This window comes from Triplophysa dalaica, chromosome 17, assembly GCF_015846415.1.
Source record: "Triplophysa dalaica isolate WHDGS20190420 chromosome 17, ASM1584641v1, whole genome shotgun sequence".
NCBI lineage: Eukaryota > Metazoa > Chordata > Actinopteri > Cypriniformes > Nemacheilidae > Triplophysa > Triplophysa dalaica.
In genome coordinates, this window is record NC_079558.1 from 3,682,210 (window position 1) to 3,705,458 (window position 23,249).

General features: G+C 39.0%; 1 protein-coding gene across 13 annotated transcripts in view; it reads right to left on the reverse strand.

The window, feature by feature from the left end:
* Window positions 1-3,273: 3,273 nt before the first annotated feature.
* Window positions 3,274-23,249, reverse strand: part of rbfox3a (RNA binding fox-1 homolog 3a) — a 398,996-nt gene continuing 379,020 nt past the window's right edge. For 8 of the 13 annotated variants that reach the window (XM_056770684.1, XM_056770683.1, XM_056770687.1 and 5 more), the window contains 4 exons: window positions 21,789-21,828; window positions 18,848-18,912; window positions 14,881-14,959; window positions 12,276-12,591 (listed from right to left, as the gene is read on the reverse strand). In XM_056770684.1, coding sequence (XP_056626662.1) covers window positions 12,547-12,591; window positions 14,881-14,959; window positions 18,848-18,912; window positions 21,789-21,828 — 229 coding nt within the window. In that variant the 3' untranslated portion in view covers window positions 12,276-12,546. Of the gene's footprint in view, window positions 6,901-8,220; window positions 8,231-12,272; window positions 12,592-14,880; window positions 14,960-18,847; window positions 18,913-21,788; window positions 21,829-23,249 lie in introns of those variants that run through there. The other 5 variants (XM_056770694.1, XM_056770692.1, XM_056770690.1 and 2 more) reach the window with 4 other exon arrangements.

Consider the following 23,249-nt stretch of genomic DNA (forward strand, 5'->3'; position numbering starts at 1 on the left):
CTTTGGTTAACCCCATTGAAACGGATGCTGCTCAGCTCAGATGAGACGAACTGCCAGGCAAAAGTGAAGAAAAATTAAAACACATGAGGATATTCTCAGATTCAAAAAGGTTAGGCATGATGTGTGTAGAAAGTGAACCGGTTATTTTTGTGGTCAAATCAAAGTGTGTGCTGAACCAAATGGTATATTAGTTTTGCTTTGCTGTTGTATAAAACAGAAATCAGGACTTCAGCTTTCTAATGTAATAAAAACGTAACACTTCATTGTGTAAGCTCTTTATACAAGACATAGTTATGTATATTGTTTCGCATTTTTGTCAATAGATCTTCCAAAAAAGAACACACTGGACCTTTAAACGGGATCGAAAATTACAACCATTCATTATAAAGTCATATTTAAAGTAATCCAAGTCACTGGAAAGGGTTAATAAATATGCACTCATATTTAGTGAAATTATAAGCAAAAACAATTGCATAAAGTCAAATACAGCAACGTGTATATCACTTCAAATCTCATCGGTTCTAGTTGTCATATCATATTTCCTCTCAAGACATGCATGGACCTATGAGATTTGAAGCTGATCATGAATATATAATACAAATTTTAATTATGTTATCATAATATATTACATTATTACAACACAAAATTTCATGAATAAAGCATGAATTGAAATGTAATATCTCACACACACCTAGGCCAATGTTTTGTTTCACAAGGCATTTATTAACGCACTGGAGTCATTTGGATTACTTTAATGATAGATGTCCGTGCTTTCTGTTACTTTTGTATACTTGTACGAGAATACAATGCATTTTATCATAAAATGATTTGTGCTCAATCAAAAAAAAAGTATATACAATAGTTTCAAGGTCAGTAAATTATCGCAAACTTTTCATTTTTAGGAAAATTATCGTTGTAAGGCTGTCAGAGAAAAAAACTACAGACAGATTCAAATCTGTTTTTGCAATTCCCAAAATCGGCCCAAACTGCAAAATCGCAGCCAAAATTGTCGAGCCCGCACCTGTCTGAGAACGTAAGACACTACCGCTCAATTTAAAATGTGAAACAGGTGAACATCTCGTCTGCTGGGTCTCATTATAATCCCGTCTGATGACAGACACCACATTACCGCATCGAAAGAGACCCTTTAAAAAGGGGGGATTTATTTTGCGGAATGAAATACCAAGTATAATTAAAGCTTTAATCTCCTTTTTCCCCTCAACAAAACAATTTTGTACGAACCCAGAGAAGCAATCCAAAATTAATTTAGCGCACCAGTGATTAGTATTAATGCTTTGGCATTTTCTTCCTCTTTCATTGCTTGACTCTCTCTTGCGCCCAGCTTAGATGAAAGGATATAGCCTGTTGTTACACGCGATATTCATGTGTACTGTAATTAACACAGGCCTGCCGGAGCACAGGGGCCAAACCGCCATGTACCCTTAATAGCTTTCACCCTGGGACGACAGCTTTTGTCTCGAGTGGACAGGTTAAGGACAGTGTCTGAAACTTTGCCTGTCAGTGTTTTCAATGATAATGGAAGCAACTTCTCACCTCGGCCATGAATGGATGATTTGGATTCTACTGTATAGGAGATCCTAGTGCTGCTATGGCTGAAGCATTTTGTTGCGTTAAAACTTGTTGTGGAGGTGCGGGTGCTTAGGTGTAACTGTGTTTCTTTTTTTTATCAAGCAGATTATTGTAAGTCTTCCATGTGCAGCTAATGGGAAGGGGCTGGATCATTCGATTACAAACAATTAGCAGGTAAAAAACAATAAAAGCCTTATTCCATTGTCCTACCTGAGCAATCTTTGCATTTCTTCTAAAAGAACAACAAGCTCCTCCGGTGACTTCCAGGAGAAGTGTGGAGAACTTTGATTGGTCGAGACCTTCCACGGCCTGTGTAATGAGCGAATGACAAAGTACTGAACCGTGGGATCAATGTTGGAGGTGGAAAGCTGTTCGTTAGCGCAGGTACGTGAACATCTTTGTGCTGTTTTGTAGGGTCTTTGGGGATCGATGGTGCGTTTGCTTTGTGTAGGTAAATGATCATTGTGGAGATGGACAGGACCACTTTGTCTTGTGGTCCCGGGGGAACAAAAGACAAATTGGTCTAGAACTCCCATCGTGCCTTTCACTTTCAATTCTATAACAACATTGGCAATGATGTATATGGAGGAGCCTAGACGAACAGTCGAGTCCAATATCTTTTGGCGGCACTTACAGGCTTAGAGAAGGTCAAAGGTTACTTTAAAATGGATCTTGTTTATTTTTCCAGCACTTAAAGCCATGTTGCATTTCAACGTGCTGAGTCACAGAAAGCTATTAAATATTACTGTATATGGTAAAAGAACGTAGATCATCATAAAGGCCAATAGTTGGTGAAAGGGCCACTTTTGCTGAAAGCTTAACAGGTGCACACAGAAATAAGAGTTACGATGATGTGCACAGATGCACCCACATTGGAGTGAACTACGTCATATAAAAAAACTCATTTTTAGATAGCACTAGCATAAGTTACATTGACCGACACGCAACAGGTCATACAGTAGGATACATTGGGGGAAGAAGAATAGGATGGGAGGTATTCAAATCAGGTGAAATTTACAGGACACCTCTGTGTGAAAGCTTACTAATTCAGATAGATTTGGGACAATGCAATGTTTTACTCCTAAATGTAGTGCAGCTTTGCGTGAATCAAAATGCATTAATACCATTAATGAGGTGTCGGTTTAACTGGCACATAATGGATTTACGAGTGGTTTGAGGCTCATTAATGTAGGACCGTTTTTGCATACTGCTTAAACATCAGCCCATTGAAGAAAAGAACAACGGAGGATTTATGAACATGCACTTAGTGTTTTGGGAAATCAAGCCTATTTCTGAGACATTAGACATATTTCATCTGTGTTATAAGCAGTGGTTCTCAACTCGTGGGTCACAGATGTGTCCTGACTGGGTTGCAGACGGCAGAAAAAACAATGTTACATGCATTTGCATATATTTAATTGTAGACGTCTGTGTATCTAAACAAACATTATGGGATTTTGTCAGAAGTGCATCATTTATCATTGCCATTTGGTAGAAGTATTCGTGACCCCTCATAAAAACCATGAACAATTTTTTTTTGTTTGGTTCCCACTTGATCTCTAAAATCGAAAATTTTGTTCCGCTGTCAAATCAAGCAAAACCAGTTGAGAACCACCGATCAAGAATTCTTGTGTACATGCAGGACATATTAACATGACAACCTGATAGAAATCTGAGACTCCGTTATTGAAGAAAGAAATATTTATTTATAACCATATTAATGATAGTAATAATAATAATCATAATCATAATAATATAATGGTTCATTAATAAACAGTACTGGTTGTCTGAAGCACATCAGATGCATACAGAAAGAAAAGTGAAATTTAGAGAGTATAGATCCAGGACAGCAGAAGTTTCATCATTTCATTTTAAATAGAATATATTGGTTTCTTTTTTCTCCCCCCCCCTTTACGTGTACGTTTTGGAACATCTTAAAAATCTGAAAGAAAGAATGAGACAAAACCGAACCAAACCAAAGCAAGTGATTAAAATAGACTTGTTGTTGCGTAGAGCTTGTGTTGCACATGAAGAGAACCTTTTTTAATATAATACATCTTTATACTGAGATGACACAGGAAGTAGCTTTCTTATATTTTCAATAGAAAACAAAGGGGCTGGAAGCACGCACACATACACACACACAAGTACGCTAGATGGAAGGTTACTATCACTAAGACAACAAACTCAACTTTCCATTCAAACTCTTGTGCTTCGGGGATCTGGCAATGACGATGAGGAAAATCGGAAGAGTTTTTTTCCTTTTTTGTGTTGAACTGGGCTGGAATACGCATTTGCCAGGAGAAGTTTGTCGTTTCCGTTGGCTTGACTGTGTGTAACTGTAACTGTGCAGATAAAGGTGAGCTGCATAGCTGGTCTTAAACCCGCCCTAGAGAGCAGACGACCAGAACAAATTCGTAGGACGTTTTTAGGTCTAAGTTCGCAGATACATGCACTTGAGTCTTAAGACTATAAGCAGACTACAGTTTGCATTGGTTCTCTGCTTTGGGTGGAGGAAGACAGTAAATGACTTTGGTGCTCAGGTTTATGGGTTGGCGTCACTCGATAGGGAAACAGAAACTTTAGGGAAGACGACAAGCCGAAAAATACAGTGCAAAAGCTAACATACAGTATACCTCACAGCAGGGTCGAAAACCAGAACGTGTAAACAAGTAATGTCTCGTACGGACTAAAGCAAAGAAATAACCCCAGAGGTCTCGGATCTCTGTAGAATTGACATCTTTTTTGTTAGGTTGATCGGTCACAGTCTCTTCTAGAGCAGAATCCGCCACTCTGGTTTTGTTTTAGAGTCCCTGAAACAACACGCCTTGGCCAAAGCACCGCTAATGCACCACTAACCTTCGCATCTGACCGGATGCCTCCGCTCTCCAGGATACGGTCGATCGTTTCGGTAATAAAGTAGTACAGTCGCTGAGATAGAATAGGAGTCGCCAGCTTTGTAGAAAAGAAACTTTCGTTCTGAGAGGAAAACTGCAGCAAGGAGGAGTTCGATCATTATGGAAGGGAACACATCAGTCCTGTCGTGTAACACCTGAGTCCGAGGAAGCGCATGATTTTGCAAAGCTTGGGAATGCCATCTGTAGAGGTGAGTTATTTCTGGGTTGACTGAATGTCCGTCGTCACTGAGCCAAAATAAACACTGTAAAAAGTGAAAACGTGCAGTTGTTCGTTTGGAGAGATTTCGACCTGATCTGACCCTCAGAAATGACCTTATGCAGTCAGGTAAATTCTGTCATTTGAAATAAAAATGCAGACGTGAATAAGACCTGTACATTTTGATGGTACCGCATCTTGGGTTACCTGACACAACATCTCATTTCAGGATAAATATGTATGATGGAGCAACCTTGGACACCTTTTAGTTGTTTACATTTTGCATCAAGGAAACTAAAAATAAAAAAGTGTTTTCCATAAAAGCATCCGTAAACCATTCCGACAGACCCGATCCGTTTGTCTTTCGGTCATTGTCCTGCAGGGTTAGGATAAAGTCTGGCGTGCTGGAGTGCTCCTTGTTATAAAAGAGAGGTGTCGGCCGGACCGCGTCTCCGTCACGAATCGGGTCCAGCTTCACAACAAAGACTCGCTTTACCACATATCCACACATTTACAAAGTACTGCTTAAAAAACAAAGACATGTACATAAAAAGTAGAATTACATTCAATAGCTGAACCAAAGATATACAGACGAACGCAAACAACGCCACACAAGTGAAAATCTCTCGGTTCTTGCATAAATCGCCGCCAAAAAAGTAAACCTGGACTACCATTGAAAACGAAAGATACAATCCTCTTCAAGGGTCGCAAAGTCACAAAAAGATATATCCATATATAAATGTTTTTCATACTGGTAATACAATAATACAACATTAGTAAATGGCTACAATCGACGTTTGACCACGCTGAGCAGCATGTTATTAGTACAACGTTTAAATATATAATGATGCCACTGAAATGAGCTCGGTAGAAGTATAAAGGTAATACGTCTTTAATAAAACTTTCCCGTGACTAAACTGGCACTCATTTCACACAGTTTTCCACCTCGCACCGGGCAGGAACCCATTTTAAAGATGGATAGTGAAACTCCCGTGACAATACCGAGAAGACAGCTCCAATTTTCTTAATTTGTAGCCTCCTGACACCACATACAAAAGTGTTTACTACACAGCACGGCCACCTCCACAACACTACAATGAAATGCTTTTTGGTAGCCCTGGGCTCCGGCGGCTGTTGCGCCCTACGCGACTCTATAAAGCCCCCAAACGCCCCCCGCCTCCCTCCCCCCCGGCCTCACATTCTCATACGCAAGAACACACGCACACACGCAACCTAGTAAAACCTGCATCTGTGTTTCACCTCAGTGGGCCGTTTCATATTGTGCTACAAACAACAGCAGGATGACAGGGTGGATGGATATCGAAAACAACCCCGCTCTCGTTCCCCACGTCTACGTCTGATGTCGACTGGGCTCTGTTCATATATTTACAGTGTCTTCTCTTGTCCCGTTTAATACGACACCTGAATAGCAGGATTAAAGATCTTCACAACCTGACGTTGGTGAGTTTTACTTGACATAGTTCATAAAGTGGATCTTCCCATGCAAGTCTGCCTTCGTTTAACATCTAGTCGGGATGAATAAAAGGGGGACGTCTAGCCGCTCAGGAAGGCCCGACAGGAAGTTGAACCCGACAAGATCCCGCTCGTGGAAGACCCAGCTGTGCCGTATTCGAGGGCTTTGGAGGGGCCGCATGGAATTGTGTCTAAGGGGCCTTCAGCCTCTCTGCCTGGGCCGTTTCGATCGGTGGGAGGGGGTGGGGGGTGTAAAGGAATGACACGTACAAAACCCACCCCCCCTCCCACAGCACGAATTCATCACTCTGTTGCTATAGTGATTTTTTTAAACTCCGCTTCTCTTTTATAACATATTTATACATACATATATATCGCTATATAGATATATACACTCATCTTTTTCATCTTTTTGAAACCGTAAACTTAAAAAAGTTTAGAAAAATAAAAAGTTTTATGATGACGTCTCCTCTTCTCCTCCACACCGGAAAGGCTGTCCCAGGTGAAAGCTAACCCCTCTTCCCATCCACAGCTTGGCTGTGTCAGTCTCGTGTCCCTACAGAGATATAATGCCTTCTCCTGACAGCCTCGGTGTAAAGATCTCCTCTGAACTTCTTTTTGTATGTTTTTTTTCCCATTCACACATTTTCACTTTTCTTTATCCTTTTTGTTCCTTTTATCTGATGTCCATCTCTTCTCCATCGTCGGCCTTCGTTTTAGTTACTGGAAATAGAAAAGAGAAAAAACATGAGTGATTCTGCATGATGTGACAAGGAGCTACATGCAAATTGTGCTTAACGTGCAAATACTGTGGGACCTTACAGAGCTTTAAGGCTTTCTGTTACCAATTCTGTAAAAGGTAAGTACATTTCCCGTTTACCATGTTTTTCATTTACAATACCATCATTATACTACAAATGCTAATATGGGTAAAATATTGCGGTAAAACCATAGTCAATTTGTGGCTGTGAATTTACTACAAATATAATAAAAATGGTTGATTTAAGTTATTAAATCAGTTAGTAAAGCAGAATCTAAAACTACACATTTGACATCATGTGTGTTTGTTTTCAATCATAAAAACTCTTTTCTTATACGTTTAAATTAGATTTCGAATCCCAGATTTTCACTGTGCTCTCAACCCCGCCGTATGAACTAAAAGAAACTAATTAAACAAAAAACATGCAAATCGAGTAGCAAGAAAAACATATTCTGATTACATTATGTTTCATGCACCAGCTCAATATCAGACACAATCCTTGGGTGCAACACTAAAAACACATTGTGGAATTATCTCCAAATTCCTGGATTAGAGTAATTGAAGTGAAAACAAGGACTGGCAGGAGGGGTTTCCGCAAAATTTTCAGCATAATGACTCGACGGGACTGATCAGAGGCATCGCGGGAGCCGCTCTGAGCGCGAGGAGGCTGAAAAGACGTCCGCCGGACAGGAAGAGGGGAGGAGACTGGGGTGTCCTGGGGGCTCTCATCCTGACAGAAGCTCTCTAATTCAGGGAGATGTGGTACTGTGTGGAAGAGCCTCAGAAGAGGCAGCGGGCCGACTTTAATTTTAACATGACTTTGTAGTTCTTCACCCATCCCTGGAGGAACACACAGATGTGCTCCGGCATACTGATCATGCCCGATGATGGGCCACTGTTCTCCGCTCTGGGCGTATTATCTCTCCGACAGACACGCGAGGCTACTGAAGTTTTTGCTTGACAAACATGAGCAGAAATAGATGGAGGGGGACTTGATAGAGCGGCTGCGTGAAAATCGTTGGTGGGCAGCCATGCCGATGAAAGCCAAACAAGCCGGTGACATGATACACACAGACCCCCTATTCATCATTCAAGTCTTATCAACTGCGTAATAAAGAGGACTAACATCTGACAAGCATGTGAAACGCAGGTATTTTAATTAAAATATTATAATTTGAAATAAATATGATTTATTATTCAATCCACAACTAGGAGTGGCAAACAAACCAAGAACTAAACATATATGTTATAATTTTCCTTTTATTTAAACACAAAAACCTTAAGTTTTAGTTACTTTTTTATTTTATGTATATATAACTACTGAATCTTGGAAGTCCAAAAGCAAATGGATACTGTATGTGACAGCACAATGGTTTTCAACAGATGGTGCGATTTAATATAAGCATGTGAAATGGACAGCAAGTACACATTTATTACTACGGTTTATACATATAAAAGAGGTTTGCGATATGTGCTCACATATATTTATATATAGCATTATGTTCAAATAGTACTGTTTCTAGATTTTTTTTGTTAAAAAACATTTTCTAAAAATCCCCTGACAGAAGAGAATTGCACAATGAAACAGCACATTCAATTGACACAATTTTAAATGACCTTATAAAAAATGCAAAAAGTGAATGAGGTAACAGCGGATACACGGCGGATTACGTTAAACTGTGTTATTGTCCAGTATTGCCCGGTTCGGGTCTCTAATGCTATTGAACACCAGAAGGTAGACAGAAAAATGCACATATCATTTAGTCATGACTTCAATGTAAAATAAAAAAGGAAATAAATACTAGCATAAAATACATTCTTCATTCTTTCAAACAGACCTCTCAGTGAATAAGCAATTGTGCCATCAAATAGGAAAAGATAAAAGATAGCGAAAATCAGTGTCCATTTCGACTGGCCCTTGGCCCAGCGTGCCATCTTACAAATGACTGCATTAACAGAGCTAATTAAACAGCCAATCCTTTAATGGGCCGCTGTGGCGTCCATGCAAGACGAAGACCTCCATCTTGTCAATCTGCAAGCTCACACATTCCTTTAGATGAGCGCAAACTGTTTTGTCAGCAGTCATTTTATGCCCAGCGTTGTATTTTCTATCTCTGCCTAAACGCTGGAGTGAAATAAATGGGTGATTGAGTCCTAATTTAGTCGCTTGATTAGTTTAATTGTCTGAAATAGAGATGGAAATGCCTTAGTTGAGAATATGATCGTCTTTTGCATGGATTAACTCAATTACTGGAGATTCGTTTTCAATTCTGCATAGATATCGACTGACTTTTTAATACGGTCAAACTAAACATATACAGTATGTCGTGGATATACACATACGTTTGTTAATCACACCCAAAAGAGCCAGTTCACTTCAGAACATATCTGGCGAATGTAAAAGTCAATTAAAATTGCGTCCTCCACAAATGAAACTGAGGTCAGAGGGCTTCCGAATATTTGGAAAAAGGACATCCATTTAAATAGCTCAAGAACACATAGCACAAAGTTATCGACTCGACACATTTTGACATAATATGATCTATCCTCTCCGCGCACAAGGTATAAACAAATTTGATTTAAAGCCTAATGCTGTATGTCATATAAAAATGTCACCACATAATATTGTTTAGGGTGTTTTTTGTTCGTATGTCTACAAAAGAAAATACTTTTTAATCTCTGTTTTAAGCATAAAGTGGTGTTTCTGACTTATTTATGTTATCTTTTTCAAAACTCATAAACACCAAGAACACAATGTGACTGGCAGGACAGAATAAAAATGAATCCATACATCTTGAATGAGGAAAAACAAAACACAATCACATCCGAATGTTATTTACAGTGCATAACATTTGGGGTAGCGCTGGTATTCCATTTCCACAGAGAAAGGGCTCGGATTTTGGTTTCTGGGTGTTCTGGTTAGACTTCACAACTAAACTTGAAAAACACAGCGCTCACAATACAAGGCATTTTGAAACATGTGGATGTCCACAAGACGAAATGTTATTCATGGTACAACTTGAACACATCTACACTGTGCATCACATTTTTTTTTGCCGCTATCCCCCGAGGAACGACTCGCCGACTGCACCGGAAAACCAAGGACACATTCGTTTAGGTGAAATATTGTGTCGCGCTGTAGATTTCTCCCTACAAAGGTGGAAAAAAGCAATGCATCTAATCTATGTTTTACAATAGGCTGCCTGTGATTTCACACTCGCAGGAGAATGGGGTCTAGAGAGGCAGCCACAACAGCTATGGTAATAGACTGAGCAGAACGCCCGTGCCACGCGCCCGGCCAGCCTAGTGTATCTCTAAATGAGATCAGTGGTTATTGACTCAATGCTGTTATCTTTAATCTGTGGAGTAAATTACTTTGGGTGCTGCCTCTCTTGCCTGGTTTCTCCTCTCGTCTCCTATAACTCCACCCTTACAATTCCATTTTAGGGATGCGGGCTGCTATTTACTGGACCGGGCGTGAGCGTGTGCGCTCGTGAGAGGTGGAGACATGATCAACACCCTGAAGGAAACGAGGGCGACCCTTTTTCAATAGGGGGATTACTGCCACCCTCCACTCTTCTTTCTTTATTCTCTACAGGACTGACATGTCTTATCAGAGGTCCTGTATAAAGCACAGGGTCTCCAGGGAATGTCACCTTGGGGGGAAATCCTTAACCTTAGTGGAGAGGTGCGTTTGCATGGAGAATGTTAGATCTTCAGGATAAAAATCGACTGAGAGTGCAGTATTCGGAATGGAACTGGGAATTGCATTTTTACATTATTGAGGTGATTTGTCCTTTTCCTATATCAAAATACATTTTAGGCTTGACCAATAACATTACAACGATCGCTTTCCTACGTCCCCAAGCGGGTAACGCATAACTCAACAGCGAATCAATACCCGAACATGTTGTTTAGAACACCACGACTGATATTCTCCACAACAGACAAAACTTCCAAAGAGATTCAGGGTGTCTCAAAAATATAACACTCCCATATCTCTTTGTCTTTTAACTCATTTTCAAAGCAGACCGCGTCTTCCGAATTAACATAAGCGTGATGGAGATTTCAGCGCTGAGCAGTAATTGCTCCTCCTGTCATCTCTGTTGTTGCAGCGGGATGCTGGACGTCTCATCAGCTAGAGGGTGCAATAGACCGTGTTCTGCGGAAGACTTCTCTTTTTTCCACATTACTGCACTACGTTTATTTACAGAATGCTTTCCGAGCAGCAGAAGCCGCCTTGATTAAGTTCACGTTTTTTATGTGACATCTAACAGATTAAAACTGAAGGAAACCATGCTAGCGGCCGTCCTTCACGAATATTTGCTTTGCTACCGCAAGATGCGTTTTTGTACTGGTTCTATCGGACGTATAAGTCAGACTGGTATTAATATATCATGATAAAGAAAGAAAAACTACTAATAAAATGTATCTTGTTAGATTATTTCCTCGTTAGATATTACGCTTTTATTGTTATTGCCTGTACTGTGACTAACAGGAAAAATTTATATTTGTAGATTTGCATATGTGAAAATTGTTATTTATTTAGGTACTGCGTGGTGATTTTATTGCTTTGTTTGGAAAATGAATTAATAAAAATAAATCATTTTGCTCTTTAAAAACAAACGTAAGTATTAAACTGCTTTTTAATCTGTGGTAATGGAATACTTGTTTTTTTTTACAAATATTAATAAAAAACTTAAATAGCAGTCTGCTCATAACACACAGCAGCAATCGTACAGCCATGAATGTTCATCGAGTTACAGCACGATATGTCAACAAGGGCGTAACAGAGGCCTCGAGTGACAGAGAATTATTCAAATGAAAGGTGAATCACTTTTAAAAGAGTATTAATAAAATGTTTCGTGTACTGCAGATAACTATTGGTTTTAATACTACTACAATATATTTCCAATAAACGATCATAGACTCCATAACAGAAAGCTGGAGGTTTGTAAATAAATGTTCTTATGCATATTTTAGCCTTGAATAGTATTAAAATAAATAACTAAATCAATAAAATAAGTAAGGCTATATTAGTCATTTACAGATATGCAAACCTTCTATATATTATTTTCATATTTTAACGAATAGCAGTCAGGGTTTAGCAGACCCACGAGGTCTTTAATGCAAACACTGTGAATATATGCCTATGGGATTATAGCAGTGCTGCTGTTTTGCTTAAGTTGTTCATTGCTGTGCCATTTACTAAGGCAAATAAACCCACTTCCTCTCGCTGTCCACATAAATCAGCTGAGCTCATGGCCATTAATCCAAGCCCGACTAAATGAGAAAACTCATAGGACAGCACCCCCCCGCCCCGCCTCTCTCTGTCACTCAGCCCCTCCCCTTCCAGACCACACATTTCAATACAAACAAAACAGATTTCGAATCAATACTAAAGCAACAGAAATGCCGGGTAACCTCATGATTGCACGTGATATAAAGAGGCTTCTCATAAATGTCAAGAGATTGACAGACTGTTCAGGAAAAGGGTCGTTCATGACCTGGAGGCTTTTTGCTCTATTTAGTTTCCTGGGAAAGGTGGAGGTGGGTGGTTTGTCTGTTTTGTTTTGTTTGTTTGTTTTGTCGGGGGATTGATTCTCTCTCTAGTAGGGTGTGAAGCGACTGTACCCTCCTCTGTATAGGCTAGCCTGCAACATCAAAGATGAAAAAAAAGGTTCCAATCAGTGTCAAATAGATTTTCGTTGGGGTGTTTTAAAAATTTTCCTCCCTTTTTTCCTCGTTTCAAGTGGCATGATTTATGCGTTAAATTTGAATTCGGTGGGCGTCAGAGTTCAACCAAAACAGGCCGCTACACGGTACGATTTCATCATTTTCAATGGTGCGTAAATCTCTACCTGAATCGAACCCGTTACAATACACCACAGTGGCTGTCTGCCCCTCAGGTTTATTGACATCTTACATGCAGAACTTTCTCAAGCCTCTCTTTAACCGGACCATAGCGGTGCCCTCTCTGCTCCAGCTATACGCAAAAAACTTCAAAGGGCTCCAAGGCCTCTTTTCAGCTCCGACCCTTCATGCGCGAAACACGCCCGCCTTAAACGTGGCATGAATTCTGCTCGAACAGAGAGCAAAGCAAACCCACTTTTTTCGAACTCTCTGTGGAGCTCATTATTAAATACTTTTTACTTGTGATCTGCTGGTCAAATATGATTAAATCATATTCATTTCATTCTCAGCAGGCTCGGCGTTAGAACAGTTTGGCTTTTTCGCCGTGACCGGTTTGTTCCTGACATCGTTCAGAACTCTGAGTGCCCACCTCCTCCCCCCCGCGCCCTATGATCCGCTGGGGGAGCGGCGTTCGGGGGGTGAGGAATATTTGTCTTAAAATGGCAAATTGAAGTCTTGAGAAAGGGAGGAAAATTTGAAAAAAGGAAGCAAAAAAAAGCAACACAGGCCACAGTTTTAATTAAGTAAATGAAGAGGAAAAAATGGTCTTAATTAATGAAAGCTTTTAGCTAGCAGCTGCACCGGGGAACAGGACGGTTTTGAGAATCACACGGATGTCGACTTGGTAAATTCTAGTCATTTGTCTCAGACAGAATGTTTGTCCAATAAGCCTCATGGGCAGGGGGAGGTGGGTGCGATGAAATCTTTTATTCTTTCTTTTTTTGTGGCTTTCACTCTATCTCACGCTTTTCTTTAATCTCCCTCGGCACGCTGCTGCACGCGCTTGACGGTCGTTAATCTTGAGAGAAGTCCCAACCAACAACCGCACAAAAAACAGATCATGAAAAGATTTCTCGTCTCGTGTTCAGATAGGAGTTTGGAAATTTTTCATCTTTGATGTTAGCTGCAAAAGCTAGCTAAAAACAAACATTAACAGGACGACTATCCCCACATCATTTCGAGAGAGCTGATAAGCAAAGGATAATATGGAAAGTCTTGTTAAACCAGTAACGTGTCAGTATGCTGGGAAACCCCTTGCATTTAATGAGATACAAGGTGTCAAAGACCATTGTTGACAAACCGTCACATAGACATACATATAATGCCGATCAGCCTCAGGATACAGACATATAGCTACACAAAATATGCATTTCAAATATGTTCATCAGAGTCCAAAATTAACAATATTAAAAAAAAAATTGTTATTTTTTAATGATTTAAATAAACAGAGATCGAATGGTCTGTAACTTTATTAAAAAAAGAAACTAAGCTTAATTCTTATGAATGCTGATATGCTGAATGTCTTTTAGATAATTCAATTCCATTTATTACACTTTTTACTCTGCGCCAATTTTTACAGCAGCCACAAAAAGTATTTAGACACCTACGCCACGCTTAAAAATGTATGAATATCTTTGCATTATCTAACAAAATACCAAGCCAAGTGGCAATTATCCTAAAGAAACATACTTCAGCACTAATGCACTTTTTCAAGCAAAATGACAACGACAAGAGAAACTCATTTGTTTCATTTTGCAGAAGCCACTTGCAGAAGCCACTATGATATTTTGTTATCTAATGCAATGTAAATTTATACATTAAATATGACATAAACGTCCAAAAACCTCTCATTAAGCCACTAAAGTGATAAAGTGAAAAGGAGCAATACATCTAAATGTATTCACATTTCAACTACAGTGTAAAAAACAGTACAATTATTTGCTCCATAGGAAGAAAAAATACAGTATAGTAATAAAATAAATGAAGTTTTCATTTTCATCAAACTGCATCCAGCGTTACCTCACCCGTCACTGTAGCAAAACATTAATTTTGGACCCTAAATGTATGATCAAAGGTACAATATTAAACATCCCAACCACCCCAACTACATATTAGCAGTCCTATTTTTTTTAAATAAATCTGCATTATTACTATTGCACTTGGCTTTGTCTTTTATGCTGTTGGGGTGCTTGGGTCTGTAGAACGTTAGGGAACAGATAAATGTTTCATGCATCAAGATCTAAACTCACCATAGTGCCCACGCTGTACGTGGCTGCAGGTCCAATCGTGTGGTGATACGGGTCTGCTGCTGCAAAGACTCTGCCATAGCTACAAGGCAAAAAAGAAAGAAAGAAAGATGGTGGGGCATTGAAGCTTTGGAAGATAGTACAGTATGCTCCAGTGATCTCTGTTCACCAGATCCATTATCAATACACGCTTCTCTCTCATCCACTTTCTGCCCGTCTGATAAAAATGCCATCACCTGCTTGCTATAAATACACCATGTAAAGGTGTGAAAGTGTGAAAGTGATCAGTGATCTGATGTTGGTTTGAGGGTATTTTATCTTATGATATGATAAATATTGTATTGGTTAGAGAGGGACAGACACTGAAAGAGAACAACAGATGAACATGATGGTTAATACTAGGAAGATACAGAAATCGCAGGGTAGTATTTAGTATGGAGTTCATGTTTTGTATCACATTCCTTCCTATTTGAAAAAATAGTCAGTATGATTTTATGAAATGGTTAAAAAAGATATACAACTTAAAATTGGCAACCTCTCAAATGCCCAGCATTTCCATTAACCAAACACATGAAAGTTACAAGAAAAGACAGTAAGTTGGTGGTGGGAAAATTCATGGATACATAAGGATTTTGTGTTGTTGTTATGCATAAAGAACAGAGAGCGAGAAAGCGAGTTGTGTTCACAGCCCTCTTTATAATTCCCATGCTCCTTTGCACTCTAACTTATTTACCCGGCTGCACTGTAAAGACGCACAGGGCTGGTGGCGGCAGTCACGTTCTCCGACTCTTTTCATTGGTACCGGTTTGGAACTAATTCCTTCAAGATGGGCCTTACTTCTTCCTTTATTTATTTATTAACCTCCTTCTTCATTTGTTGACTTTCCCTACAAACACACGCTTGCAAATGAGGGCCTGCTGGGAGCAGATAAGGCAGGCCGAGCCGGGTGCTGAGGGCAGGGACTGAGAGAGGAGAAAAGCGGTGGGGGGGAATCCTGGGCCCAGACATGCTATTACATATGGAAATACTATCGGATCTGACCAGGTTTTTGTCATCCGGGATTATTACAACATCAAAGGTCAGGCCAGCTCAGTGGAGTGAGAAAGAGGAGCTGAGCAGAGCGGATTTAAACTGCCTATGACAGACAGCGCAGAAGAGGATGCGCCTGGGAATCCCCACAACATTCCAGCTGGACGGAGCTATTTAACCTACAACTTAACCAGACAGAGAAGTAAACCTGGACATCCTACCAGACCTGAATAAAATGACTAATATTTTACAAAATTATGAGAAATTAATACTTTTACATGCCCTAAACATGATTCTAGAAGACTTATGTTAGTGCTAACAAATAATTCTTATCACTTTTTGCTCTCTTGTATTAATATTTATTATACAATAATACTAATTTCATTTCTTTAATTCATTATTAGATTTTTTGCTCGTTTTATTAACATAGCACCTTACAAGAACCCAAGGACATTTTACCCAATAATAATTAAATAAAGATATCAAATAAACTAAAAAATATTTCATTTTTTGCAAATATTCTACTTATAGAAAAAAAGAATGTATTATTTTTTTTTTATTCTTCATAAAAAAAATCATATATATTAAATAAATAAATCAATAGGTAAATAAAATAATCATAAACGGTACAAAAAAATGAAAAAATATTAGGAAACAATTATTTAAAAACACAGATTTTTGTTAAAAATATGTATTTTTTTCAGACTAGCATTTATTAATTTTATTACGTTTATATTTATTTTTTATTCAAATGGATTTGGTTCAAATAAGATTATACATCAGTTTACAAACCTCATTAGTTCATTTCTGGCCCCCCAGTTAAATATCTGGACATTGTTATTATCATTTGTTTGTAAAATGTAACTTCTATGTCCTTTAAACACCAATTTTAAGTTGCATTTCAAATCAGTATGTGCAATGCAAAGCTGGCTTGTGAAACTAAGGAGGTGAAAGACCAGCGATGCAGAATGAGGTGAAGAGAATAAAAGGCAACAGAGAAAGATGGCTAAAGCAACGGGAGGGGAATGGCAGTCCTGTCACCTGCTCTGATGTGGATCTGTGCTTGCCTCTGATAAATCTTACATTATCGGGGCTCTTCAGGCTAGCAGGCAGGGCCATGGCTTATCGGCAGTGACACGCTCAATCTTGCCTAGATTAAACCAGTGCCTATCCTGATCCAACCTGACAGGGTCCCCACAGGTCCCGGATAAATTACTCACAACCTCGCACCACCTCAGTCTTAGCACACTCTCGTGCGCACACAATCCTGTGGCCTGAAGTGAGCGAGTTAAGTGCTTACGGATCTTTAGGTTAAATTCAAGTTCAGTGTGCATAAAAGATAGAGAGGCGATATCTAATTGATCCTATTTAACTGTGTTTAATGTAAGAGCAAATCTATTATGCAATGCTGGACAACTCAAAATCTAGTTCTTAGCATTTAAGAAAGATGTTTAGATGTTTTAATGACACCTAGTGGTGCGGATGCAGCATCTGGCAAATGTTTTAGTTAGTGCATTTGTAGAAATGTGCAATTTAGTCAGCCATGTTTATCGGTTAAGATAAAGGGACAGATTTACTAAACAGGGCAAAATAGCGTGAGAGAACACTTTCAAAAAAGCTCAGATGGGAGTGGAAATTCTTGCACATGATGCGCACTTTAAAAAATACAGTCGCAATCAAATCTCATTCCCGTAATGACTAACCAAGACAAGCGCAATTTAGCTCAAGGTTTTAGACACGCTTATTTTGGTTGTTAAGTAAAGCTACAAATACCAGTACAAGGACAATCGCAAATCTTAATAAATTGTGCTCCATGATATATCTAAATACTCTTGCGTCTGAGGAGTAAACTCCTACAAATGAATATGCAATAAGGTCAGTCCCAAAAAGAGCTGCGTCCAGACTCTTTCGGTGCTAATTTTCACTGTGTGTCTTGAGTAAATACTGATATTTGTTTTTATACCAAAAGAGCTGTTCGTGCTGTCGCAAGCGGTTAGCAAATCTGGCCCAAAATAATATTTTCAATATCAGCCACCTAGGCTTCAAGTGAAATATAAAGCTTATAGAAGGCTAATGTAAAGCTACAATCCAACGTTTTGCCGTATTCGAATATTGCCATGTCTGTTGAAAATTGCAGGTTACTTTACACGTAGTACTTATCTTTATATTGGTAAGTGACGTCAAAATAATACTTTAAGTGAAATGATGAATGACAGCTTAACACACTGAATCTGGGAAGGTTAAGAAAAGTTGCAAATGCTTTTTTTTAACAAAAAATAGGATAGATTGCTGCTTTAAAAGCATATTTATGCAAGTAATACATCGAAAGATAAATGAGGAAAAACCTAATGAGGTAAATAGTTCTTAATTATAAAGTTCTAAATTGTCACTGTCCTCCCAAAACATCAAGTGTCCAAATTTAACGCTGCACTTTTCACTTAATACTGTTTTGTCAAAGTCGACAAGAATTTTTTAATCATTTTTATTGCCTCGATATTTTCAAAATCCAGGGACAAGCAGGTTGACTTATAATAATAATTAAGGGCATAAAAAAGGATTCAGAATGACAGCAGCAATATAAAGAATTACAGTTATGAGTTAAAAGCGACAACACGTGCTTTCTTTTATATATTACCTATATACAGTATATATACATTATATATATATCAAATGCTTTTCAATCAGCAAACAAATTTACATCACAGTCACAACATATGATTCAGCTGCAGGTGTTTTTAATTCTCTTTTCATTTTATTGGACATTTTATTGGACAGAGTGTTAATATAAAATGCACTTAAAAGTTAATTTTGTCCACGGACCCACGAAACATTCCAGCGCCCTCAAAGCTAATAGACATGGACTACAAGCCACAAAACTCAAATTTCGGCCATCTGGCAAACAACAGAGAAAAAAACAACGCGAGCGCTGCAGGATTCTTACCTGTCACTGTAGGCCGTTGCAGCTGCCGCGGCTGGTTGGGCGTATCTGTATGCTGCATAGCCTCCCTGTCAATTACATAAGGGCATCCGTCAGACACATGCAAACAGCGGGGCATCGGTGACATGAAATCATGTTCTGTAACATTGTCCTCATGGACTGCCAAAGCTTCCAGAGCTTTGGAACCATCTGGCAACCATACTCAAGGTAATAACAATACAAATATTGAATGAGGAGTAGACAGAACAATTGTAGGAAAATATTGGAAAAATATTTAGCAGTCGGAATGGAAGTCCTGCCCATTAGTACAAGCCAATTGCATTTTAAATCCCATTTTGGATCCTTTTCTAAAGCAATGCTTTTAAGCTATATATATGATCAGTTCATGCATTCCCAGTGTCATGTTTTTGATTGTGTGAAATTTACTATTTGGAGCGAGATTTATGACATCATTGTAGTCCGAATAGTTTGTTTTGGAGACCCAAGCTGTACTTGTTACAATCCACCAAAGCCCAGAAGATCAGTTTCAACCAGTCTCCATTTAAGACAGCTGCTGAAGAGCACTTGTCAATGCTCTCTGAAATCACCACAGAGTGATTTAGTTGGTATTTAGTGTGCCGATACAGCTTTTTGTGAGAAGTTGTGAGAAGCCTTTTTGTTTAATGGGAAATTGTCAGATTGACTGTATTAGCTCTTCATATGGATCTCGGCACGGATACAGATGCCTAACAGCCCGAGTCCAAAAGCGAACCATCTGAGAACCTTCACTTATCTACGCTGAGTGCAGCGATAGCGGCACGACCGGCCACGTGTTCTTCCACGGCGCATCAATCCCATCAATTGAAATGGCAGGGCTGGGCAACTATCGATCAGCGTGGTAAGTGGCAATCTGGTATAAACAATTAAAATCAGTCAATGTTTGCTTACTGCGAACGAACCAAATGGAAGATTTGGCTGAAGCTATTGAAGGGCCCTTTTAATTAATGTGGCCGGCCAATACGAGTCCCCTGGCTCCGTGCCCAGGGGAGAGGCTCTGACACGCAGAACGTGCTCATCGGCGGCTGGAGAACGACAACACTAAATATTGCTTGTATAAGCATTAGATGACATCTGACAAAGCTATTAATTGCTCCATTCAAGCCGGCTATTAATAACCGTGTTGTACGAGGCATCCGATGACATAAACCGAGATTGTTAGCCGCAACGACCGAACGTTGTCTGCTGGTCTACTTCCGACGATATTTTGTGAACACTTACACGACAAACATGCCAAGCTTTAAACAAGCGGGGGATGTATTTGCTGGCTGCGAGCGAGAATCTAAGTGGCTGGGCTGTTTATTGAAGTGTCTGTTTTAATGAAACACAGCCTTGCTCTTTTGTTACTTTACCTCGCTGACATCACCGGTACATTATGCAAATAGTCACAGTGCCAAAGCGTGTTCAAGAGCAAAGCGTTGCAGATACAAGATTGAACACTGAATTATTGACGCAATCATTTATTTTTCAACATGGGATTAATGTCCGGAGCTACTCTGCTGAGATCAAATGTTTAGCTACTGGATATAAAAATCAGGTCACGGCACAAGCGCGTACACGGGTTCTGGAGATGTTTCGCTTTTTTATACACACACTTGGTCTTAAAGTTGTCAAAACTTTAGGTTATCTGAAAAGTTGATCCGGGGTCTGCAAAGATGGATCGTAAGTATATTGGCAAGAAAACGTACGCTACGTGCATAAAATAGCTCGACTGGGAGATCTATCTGGGACTGTAGCCACAGTTTTGGCTACGAGTCTGCGAACTTGGCGGCGAGTGTGCCTGTTGTGGATGCCAGGTAAAAGCATCTCGGTTATGTCCATGCTCATCTGTCCTGTTACAGATAGAAATGTTGAATTAATTTCCATTTTTCATGCAGCGAGATAATCTTAAAAAGAGAAACGAGCTCTCTTATCATTTGATTTACTAATACGTTCTGACGATCTGTCAAAAACAATAGGGTTCGGGCCAAATCTCAGAATGTAGAGCGAGGCCTTTGGGCTGTGTTTTAATGGAAGCTGAGAGGAGGCGGATCAAACCAGTGCCATAAATTAAATGAAAAACACTGTAACGTCAACTTCGTCTACTTGATCCGACGTGATTTTCCTCCCACATAGAGTGAAACCCGGCTTTGGTGGAGATAAAATGGTGATGGATGAGATTGTATGAGCGTAGAGAGTTCATTTCTGGTTCATCATACATGTTAGCATTGACAAAATCCACAGAGATCAAGCAAAGCTGTGTCGACGCTGGAAGAGTTTCAACCGTGTGTGATTTCATTGGGGCATGTAGTGGGATCCTAACAAGGCTTTTAGTATGGCACAAATGGGCCATCCTAGTGGATTCACACATGGTGACCTAGGCCTTATTAAAGATTCAAGACCAGCTGCTCAAGTTAGGATTTGTTATAAGGGTACAGCCAAAAGAGCTCTGCTGGGGAATGTGTCTCTCATCCATACAGATTGGCATGTGTTTGCCGTTTTACAACAAAAAAACAAACTACTTGCAACCTGTGCAGTGCCAGTTAAAATGAAAACGTCACTAATTTTCTAACACTAGCTCCAATTAAGTTTAAACTAAAGAAAATACTGGGTTATTTTCAACCCAGCGTTGGGTCAAATGGGGACAAACCCAGCCGTTGGGTTAAATTAACCCTGTAAAAGATTATATTTGACCCAACAACAGGTTATAACAACCCAGCAAAGGTTAAATTAAAACCCAACAGTTTTTTCACAAACTCATAATTTACTTCCTTTAACGAACAAAAATATAGTTTTCTTGCTAACAGACATAAAACAACTATGCTAGTTTCTAAAAGTTTAGGGTTAACAACAATAACTCAGGCGCTGACTTCAGGTTGCCATCTTTCCTCCCTCACTCCAAAAAACAGCAGGATGGGAAAATACTCACGTAGATCTCAGCACCGTAGAAGCCATCTTGGTAAACCACACTGCAAAACACAACAAGAAGTAACAAAACACAATACATCAGAGTGGAATGTCTATAGAGTTTCGTCTCACTGTATAGAAAAGGAAATAAATTATGTGGCAATGCATTCATTCAGCAGACAACACAATGCACTCCAGACTGAGAGAAAAGGGGAAATAGATTTCAAAAGATGGTCGTTTTCTGTGCTCAGAGAATAACAATGTTGTTTAGTAATAGGCTTTGCTCCGTCTTATCATTGGGGAAAACTAGTGAGACACGCTAGTCCTGCTAGCCATAAGATTCTTACACACTTTATAGACTTTAAATGGTCATACAGCAGTTAAGAGAAGAACACATATAATGTTAAAATGAACTATTTAATGACTGAAAATTTAATGGAACAGTTCACCCAAAAATAAATATTGTGTTATCATTTGTTGTTTTAAACCCTTATGGCTTACTTTCTTCCTTCTTCCTTCGTATAGTCTTCTGAAAGAACATGCTAAAAATGTGTTGCTATACACTAGCGTTCCTCAGTGGGTAGGTAGGTGTAAGCCAAGAGTTGAGAACTTAAAGGGAATCTCCACCCCAAAATGAAAAAAAAATGAAAAAATACAATCGCTGATTTACAGTCAAAATTACGATATAAATAACCAGTTTTTTAGCTTATAAGGGACACGATATGTTTTTAGTTCACGTGTGTGTTTAAATTCATTTTTACTTCTGATGTTTTTTCCAATGTTTATGTTTATTATGGGCAGAATAGCGACGTATAGAAATCAATGTGAAAAAGGTGAGCGTGTATTGCACACTGTTGTAACAGCACATGTGTAAATGTTTAAGAATAAAGCTTTATGACTTTAAGAACAGAATAAAGCCTGTATTGATCTATATTTAGATTTCAGAATAAGCACATTTTTCATATGTTGAGGTTTCTAGTTAGTCTGCTGATCTGATGTGTATGCTACTGTAAAGAAAATGAAACTTACTCACTATATATCTAATAAGACAGGAAGATTCCTGACTTTAAATAACTAAACATTTACATGCTTAAGACATTTGCGTGTAAGAATGTTCTGTGAGACTTATGATATAAAAACAGGGAATCATAAGCTAGTGTTTTATCATTAATATGTGATAACTCCTTTCAAGAGAACAACAAGTTGTAGGCTATACAAGTTTGGAACAACTTGAGTAAATTATGGGGTGGAGTATCCCTTTAAGAACCAAAATAATCGAATTCATGAGGAACTTATTTAGGGCGGTTTTGTGAACTGGGTTGACTGATTCTTTAAAAATATCTGATAAAAAAAGATTAAATCATGCCCCAGACATTGATAATTCTCTCAAGAACTCATGAACGCTCCAAAGGGGCGAGGTCAAGACTTTTAGGAAATACTGACCTCAGGATCATTCTGGTATTCAAATAATGCTATTGTATAT